General features: G+C 38.7%; 1 protein-coding gene across 2 annotated transcripts; it reads left to right on the top strand.

Annotated features, from left to right (window-relative positions):
• Nucleotides 1-706: 706 nt before the first annotated feature.
• LOC144065636 (triple functional domain protein-like) lies at nucleotides 707-7,657 on the top strand. 2 transcript variants are annotated; one of them, XM_077588639.1, is made up of 8 exons: nucleotides 707-2,060; nucleotides 2,392-2,458; nucleotides 2,541-2,651; nucleotides 2,751-2,820; nucleotides 2,902-2,994; nucleotides 3,084-3,176; nucleotides 3,445-3,553; nucleotides 3,644-7,657. In XM_077588639.1, exons 3-8 carry the CDS (start codon nucleotides 2,569-2,571, stop codon nucleotides 3,775-3,777), a joined length of 582 nt encoding a protein of 193 aa, XP_077444765.1. In that variant the 5' UTR covers nucleotides 707-2,060; nucleotides 2,392-2,458; nucleotides 2,541-2,568; the 3' UTR covers nucleotides 3,778-7,657. The 2 variants fall into 2 exon arrangements, with proteins under 2 accessions (XP_077444765.1, XP_077444764.1); XM_077588638.1 differs by having other exon boundaries at nucleotides 707-2,458.
• Nucleotides 7,658-8,194: the final 537 nt, after the last annotated feature.

Genomic DNA, 8,194 nt, shown 5'->3' with positions numbered 1-8,194 from the left:
TATATATATATATATATATATATATATATATATATATATATATATATATATATATATATATATATATATATATATATATATGGGTGTAATTGTATATTATGGGTTTTTGTGTTGATAAATATAAGAGTAAAGTTGGATTGAAGAAACAGCTACGGATCACTGTTCTGATTATTTCTCCCTGTGTTTTAAGATTAAATGCAGGGTGCAACACGATCAATTTATTAGTAAGCCATTTGTCATTAGGCAGTCTAGATGGTTTTTATTCACCTGAATGAGCCGAAGTAAACTCAGATGTGAGAAACCCAACCTACCATGCATGCTAGTGTATGTTTCATGCCAGCGCTGTCATTTTTTGTGCCTGTTCAGTTTGTGGTCATGCCTTTTCTTCCAAGCAAAATTTAGAATTCCACACAAGAACCCACACTGGCAGGAAACCTGTTTCATTCTCAGATTGTGGTCAAGCTTTTCTCGACACAAGGGCCCACACTGATAAGAAACCTTTTTCTTGCTCTTTTTGTGGTAAAGCATTGACACAAAAAATTTAAGAAAGCACACAAGAACACAGATTGGTGAAAAACCTTTTTCATGCTCATTTTGTGGTCACACTTTTTCTCTAAACTTTAGAGAAAAAGTGTGACCACAAACTGAGCATGAAAAAGGTTTTTCACCAATCTGTGTTCTTGTGTGCTTTCTTAAGTTTTGCTTTAGAGTCTAAAGCAAAACTTAAGAAAGCACACAAGAACACACACTGGTGAAAAACTGTTTTCCTGCTCAGTTTGTGGCCAAACATTCAGTCACAAGTAGACCTTAAAAGACCCCATACAGGAGAAAAAACGTTTTCATGCGCAGTTTGTGGTCAAACATTTAGACACGAGGATACTTGGAAAAATCATTTGAGAACCCACACTGGTGAGAGACCCTTTTCATGCTTAATTTGTGGCCGAAGATTCACAGAGAAGGCAACCGTAAATAGTCACGCAACAGTCCACACTGGTGAAATACCTTTTTGGTGCTCAGTTTGTGGCCAAACATTCAGACAGAAGCAAACCCTAAAAGCCAATTTAAGAACCCACACAGACGAAAAACCTTTTTCCTGCTCAAACATTCACATAGATCAGGGGTGGCCAAACCGGTCCTCGAGGGCCGCTGTGGGTGCAGGTTTTTGTTCCAACCGATCCAGCCCAGGCACTTTGACCAATGAGATTTCTGCAGAAAACAAGAAGCACCTGACTGCAATCCACTGATTGCACTTGTAGGACACCAGATTGGTGAAAAGGTGTCCTCTTGATGGGTTGGAATGAAAACCCGCACCCACTGCGGCCCTTTGTGGAATAGTTTGGACAACCCTGACATAGATAAACCTGTTGAGAATGAGCACATTTGGTGCTCTACAGTTGCTTTGTCCAATCATCATAAACACAATTACCACACATGAAAAGAATATTGGTGCCATAGTGTACATGTAGGTGAATTCCAAGTGAGAAATTTTGCTAATTTGTTGAAGGAAACGCTTCAACCAAAGTGATTTTCAACCAATAAAACTAAATATATGATCAGATGAGATAAATTCTAACGTGTTGATAAATAAATATCAGTAAAGATGGATTGAGGAAGCAACAACGAATCACTGTTGTGACAATTTCTCCCTGTGTTTCAAGCGAAAATGCAGGGTGCAACAATTACAATTGACTAACATGAAAATAGAAACATTTACAAAATTAAAAAGAAAAATTCGCTTACTTTATGGCCCAATAACATGGCAAAGTTGCTTTAAAAAATGGATAGTATGTATTGAATTTATGGCCTGCCAATGACAGCGGTAAACGTCCAATTCGTTTATACTGGTAGGACTACACTCACCTTTCAGTGCCACTTGTGTATCAAACTACTTGATGTGCATATCAGGGGTTGCTTATTCATGGTTTCTTCTACTATTGTTCTGCAGAAACCAGAACCAGGTCCGCAGGAAAAAACTCGAAGCTCCAAATGGACAAGGCTGCTGTCATTGCGGAAGTTCTCCAGCTCCAAGAGAAGAAAATCAAATGTGCCCACAAAAAATTGTACTTCATGCCAATTGTGAATTTATTTATGCAGTTTGGGATTGGGATTGGATAACTTTATTCATCCCGTATTTGGGAAATTTCATTGTCACAATAGCAAGAGGGTGAGAATGCAGACACAGGAAAGGCATAGTTACACATGGTTACAAGTTAGACAATACAGTCGCAATGGCCGCAGAACAACAAAGCAAAAAGCACAAAGTGCAAAGCAAAGTGTATGGGATCATTAAGAATCACTAAATCAAATCATTAAGTCAGTTTGACAGCGAATAGCTACAGTCGCCATTTTGACATGATATACACATTTGAAATTGTTGACATTTCCCTGCAGGTTCATCCTCACAGAGCTGATTCAAACTGAAAAGGCCTACGTGCGAGATCTACAGGAATGCATTGAAGTGAGTTAATTTTCTATGAAAAAGTTTTCAGTTTTTTTAAGACAAACTTTAAGCAAGTGGGTGTTTGTTTGGCAACATGCAGAATTATATGAAGAAGATGTTGACGCAGGATGAGAAGATCCCTGCCAGAATCAACAATATGGAACATGTCATCTTTGGGAACATTTTTGGAGCTGTATGAATTCCATCACAAGTAAGCAATAGTCGTGACTTTAATTTCACAACTCCACTCAACACTCCACCATGTTGAAATTTATTCATGAAGTTCTATGTCCTTCCTATCTTTATTCAGCATCTTTCTCAAAGAGCTGGAAAAATACAAAGAGGTCCCTGAAGATGTCGGACAGTGCTTTGTCAAATGGGTATGTATTGCTTCCTCAGTAACAATATTCGGACTGAAAAATGACCCATTTAAGAATTCTTAGCTTTTTGCTTTTTAATAGGCTGATAAGTTCCAGTTATATTATGTCGATTACTGCAAGAACTATGAAGAATCCACTCGGCTCATCGTTGATCATGCGGTGCAATATTTTCATGTAAGTTCAATGTCTAAGTGAGCCAATCAAACGAAAGCACATTAAATTTCATGATCTTACTATGGCTTTTTTTCTCTTGTCTTCAACAGAAAATTCAGCAGAAGCATGGACTGGCAAACTCAATCAACTCTTACCTGCTGAAGCCAGTACAGAGAATCACCAAATATCCCCTCCTGATAAAGGTATGCAAAAAAGATTGTTACTCAGGAAAATGACATTCATGACACACCAATGAAAACACTTGAAACCACACTCATTCTGTGAAATGTCTCATGAAAGTCCCGTGACATAATATAACATAACAGAAACAGCTCACTAAAATGAACATGGGTTTAATCCTAAACTTGCTATAGTACACATAAACAGAGCATACAGCAATACCTACACAGTAAATTCTCTCAATTCTCTGGGAACAATGTCTCAACGTAAGTGTCATTTGGCTTATTTTAGGATCTGCTGCAATGTTGTCAAGGGAAAGAGCAGCTCAAGAAAGCCCTGGATTTGACTCTTAGCATTCCCAAGAAAGCCAATGATGCCATGCATCTCTCCGTGCTGGAAGGTAATTGAACATGATGTCAAGATGGCAAAACATTTTCTCACAATTCAGGTCCAGTTTGCTTACGCACCACCTTCATCTCTCCTCCTTCAGGTTTCCATGAGAACATAAAGTTGCAGGGCAAGCTGCTCCTCCAAGATTCCTTCAAGCTCTGGGATTCAAGAATAGCCTTGAGCATGGGAAAAAATAGACAACTCTTCCTCTTGAAGAAGTCCTTGGTGGTGTGAAAGGTGGTCAAGGACGCCAAGTGAACGAGTAGATACATTTACAAGAAAAAACTCATGGTGATTGAAATGGTGGAGAAATTTAAGTACCTGGGTGTTAACCTCAACAACAAACTGGACTGGTCCACAAACATGGATGCCCTGTACAAGAGGGAACAGGGCCACGTCTACCTCCTGAGGAGACTACGGTCCTTTGGAGTGTGCAGGACACCGATTGAAAGGTACTTGGGGAGGCCTTCGAGTGTGACCTTCCCAAGAAAAAAAAGAGAATTTACAAATGGTCTCACGTGGGTCATTTTGTGAAGACAATCATTTCCTTACCTTTCTATTGAACAATTGCAAAAGGTGTTCTTCTTGAGTGAAGTCCTTGCAGACTTGCCCATATATCTGATTCAGGCACATTCGCCTTGCCTTCGTCCAGGGCTGCATACATAAACACAGTCACAAGTTAAAGGAAGTTTTGACTTTTGTTCTGACTATTTCAATTTGGCCCCAAAAATGCGCATATGTGATAGTATTCTTTCAACTGGAGATACGGGTATAAAATTAGGATATGAAAATGCAAAAATGGCACATTATCAATTGGAATATCAGTTCATTTCAAAACCCCAAACTCTTCTTCCTCATCACACTGCTACGTTCAAGTGAATGGAAAGGGACCTGAATGTCGATATACTGCATATACAAACTCCTACGAGGGACAAAATTCTTCAGTATATCCTAATGTATCTTGTGCTTACACATGAATTTAGTTCTCCTTCCAAAAAAACATTGAAATATTGCATCACAACACACACTATTCAAATAATTCCAGATTCAGTATCCTCACTATTTTTCTGAACTCACCTCCTGCAGAAGAGCGAACATCTCGGGATGCAGTTTGGTTTCAAAGCTGCAGAACCTTTAAGATGGGCATACATAATAAATTATTCCACGTACATATGTGCATTTTCACATGAGCCTTTGGTACTCACTCATGTTGCTCAGCAACCACTTCTTCATGGTTTCAGCTGAGATATCGGACGGAACCTTGTTCTCCTTCTCCAAAAGCATAAATCATGTAGGTTTTCTGCATAAGCACACACCAAAACTATCTTGATATGCTCCACTTAAACAGAGTATGAGCTTTAATATTGATTCCATTCGACATGACTTGCCTCGACATTGTACATGTGCTGCTCCCGCTCTGACAAAAAAGTGGGTTGCATCTGGAGGAGTTCTTCAATTGCACAGTCAACACTGGCATTAAAGTGAGCTCTAGAAAACAAAACAATTATACAATGTAAACACAGTGTCTTTGGGATTATAAGGATGATGCAATATCAAAAAGTATCATTTATAAAGAGCAGATAATTAGATACAAGCAGACCATCATTAATGGTTACAATTTTCCAGTTTAGAAATTCCTATGATCAAATAAAAATAATAATAATCTTGCAAAAATTACATTTCCAAGTTTTTACCTACCTCATGAAAGATAGCACCTCCATTGCTGGATTTATGTGAAAAACTGTCTTTCTTAACTGATTCAATTGACAAAAGTGCTGAAGTACCCGTAAGGTTAATTGTACGTATGTAAACCCATCCTCACAAATATTTATACGTGGCTTCACTCTGTGATGTTGTTGAAGATGAAAGAATCAAAGGACCACAACCAAAGATCTTGTTGAAGCTCTGTCTGTGATGTAATGAGAAGAAAGAGAAAAGGCATTTTAATGATTAAAAACAGAAATTGACTTATGTTACGGCTCCAATAACATGGTAAAGTTGCTTTAAATAGTTGATGGAATTTAATGTATTGCCTGCCATTGACATTGATGAGTGTCCAGTTCAGTTCCATGCTGAAACCGTTTTGCTTTTATAGTTACTTGCCCACCAATTTTGTTGAGGGTGTTGTGGTCATCATTTGTTAAGCAGATTATTGTTATTAGTATAACAATTATTATAAAGACCAAAAAGATATTTCAATGTAATGTTTGTGCTGCAAGCCCACTTCCACTTGCTGTCTGTGTGGCGGTCGGTGCGTTTTCTCGTAGCGCCTTCAACGTATCAATCCAACGGTCAAAAACTATTTTATGCCTATAAAACCTCTACTGCAGCTAGAGCTGCGACACATACAAAATAATCAATAAATCAATGCACAAAAATGGGGTAAAATCCACTTCCTAGCAGCATTTCATGATTAAATACAAATACTGGCGCTTTTCACACATTAAAACCAGGCCAGGGGGGCGATTTTCCCGGGAAAAGACAGCGATGAACGTCAATGGCGTACGGGCAAACATTGCCCGAAAATGGGGTAAAATCCAGCCAAAAACAGCATTTATTGATTAAATACAAATACTGGAGCTTTTTAGACATCAGAACCGGGCCCGGAGTATCATTTCCCCGGTAAAAAGACAGCGATGAACGTCGTTACGTCCATACGTGAAATGACAAAAAATGCACTAAAATTAGGTCAAATCCACTTCCTAGCAGCATTTATTGACTGAATACAAATACTGGAGCTTTTGAGACATTACAACCAGGCCAGGGGGGTGATTTCCTCGGGAAAAGACAGCGATGGACGTCAATGGCAAAATGGCAAAAAATAAACTGGGATAAAATCCACATCCTAGCAGCATTTAGTGATTAAATACAAACACTGGAGCTTAAATACAAACACTGGAGCTTTTCAGATATCAGAACCGGGCCCACAATTGAAATATTATTTAGGAATATAGCCATATTTTACTCACCAAAAATCGTTTTTAACTGTACACAAAATCCATCCTCCTTTCTTTCTTCCTTCTTTCCTATCGCCATCGAAGCTAATGATGAAAGTCGAGCCTGTCCTGTCATATTTCTGGCATAGTCCGTTTTGAAAATGGCTTTAAATCAACACAACAATATACTATTTGCTTGTGGAGCTAAGTTAGCGCACTGAAAGTGCCGCACACACCATTTTCCCGGCTGTAACAGGCTTGCTAGCTTCGGAGTTGACCGCCCTTTCCTAATGATGTCCATTTTTTTCTGGAAAATAGCTTTGTGAGCGAATCTGCAACAGAATCCATTTGTTTTTGCTTCTGTCAGCCATTGTGGGTGGAGTTTGCGATCTCTGGCTGCTTTGGCCCGCCTACTAGCCAATCATAGTTGGTGAAAGTGTGACATACTAGAGTGTTTGATTTATTAACGATTGCATGTAAAGAAGGTATAACGAGTTTGGATTTTTCAGTGGTCGATTGTTGATCCTTGGATCCACATGGCAAGTGTGGGGCATGTTAAAGAAGATCGGTATTCGATTATTGATGTCTTAACAAATAGCTTGAGGCACGGGAGATATGTTGAATCATTACAGTAAAAGTTGGATTGAAGTCACAACAACATCTCACTGTTCTGATTATTTCCCCCTGTGTGTCAAGGTAGGCTGTTTGTTTAAAAGGCTGGTTGAGTTTGGGGTTTGTAATATACAGTGTTTAGCGTGTGAGAAAAGAGATAATGGTTATTAATGTTTATTTACTTTTGAATTACGGGCGTGAATGTGAGAGTCTCGGGTCACGCACATGGAATAGCATTTAGCACGCTACCATCGGCCACCATTATCGTTGACAGTGTCTATAACGGTCATAGAAAGGATTTTATATTATTGATATTGCATTGTTTGCCCTGTTGAATAATAGTAGGACTACTAGAAGTTGTAAAAGGAAAAGATATAACAAGTTATGACCGTGTGTTGAACGAGTGTGTGTGCATTGTGTTTTGGGTTCTAAAGTGTTGCTAATATATATATTTTTATATATATAGGTGTAATTGTACATTATGTTTTGGGTTCTAACGTGTTGATAATGTATATATATATATGGGTTTAATTGTATGTTATGGGTTTTTGTGTTAATTGATTACAGTAAAAGTTGGATTGAAGTAACAACAACATCTCACTGTTCTGATTATTTCCCCCTGTGTGTCAAGATCAAATGCAGGGCGTAACAAAAGCAATGACGTATCCCAGCCAGCAAAATGCCAACGCCTATGAAAAATCATTGTGGGGTTGCCAATTCAAAATCTGATTGGTTAAAAGCAACAGTCTTATTAAATGCAGCAGACCCCGCAGAACTGATTTTGAAAGCTTTGAGGCAGATCTGATCTGGCAACGAATAATGGCTGAAATGTGATTGGTTAAATGCTTCAATATGAAAACACATCTGGAAGCAGTGCAACCAGGGGGGGAAAGCAATGAAAGGAAGCTAACAGACCATTTGGAATAATAAGTATTGATGGACAAAATATAATATGATTCAGATATTTCTTAGGCCAGCAGAGAAGGCCTTGAAGGCCCTGATGGCCCGCCACTGGTGTGACATGTTAAAGTGTTTAATGTACACCCCATTAACGATCGCATGTTGAGGGTGAATACTCCTGTTTGACGTCAAAAAGTTCCTCC

Source organism: Stigmatopora argus, chromosome 20, assembly GCF_051989625.1.
Source record: "Stigmatopora argus isolate UIUO_Sarg chromosome 20, RoL_Sarg_1.0, whole genome shotgun sequence".
Classification (NCBI taxonomy): Eukaryota; Metazoa; Chordata; class Actinopteri; order Syngnathiformes; family Syngnathidae; genus Stigmatopora; species Stigmatopora argus.
Note: the sequence above shows the minus strand (reverse complement) of the source record. Positions and strands in the feature narration are given on the sequence as shown.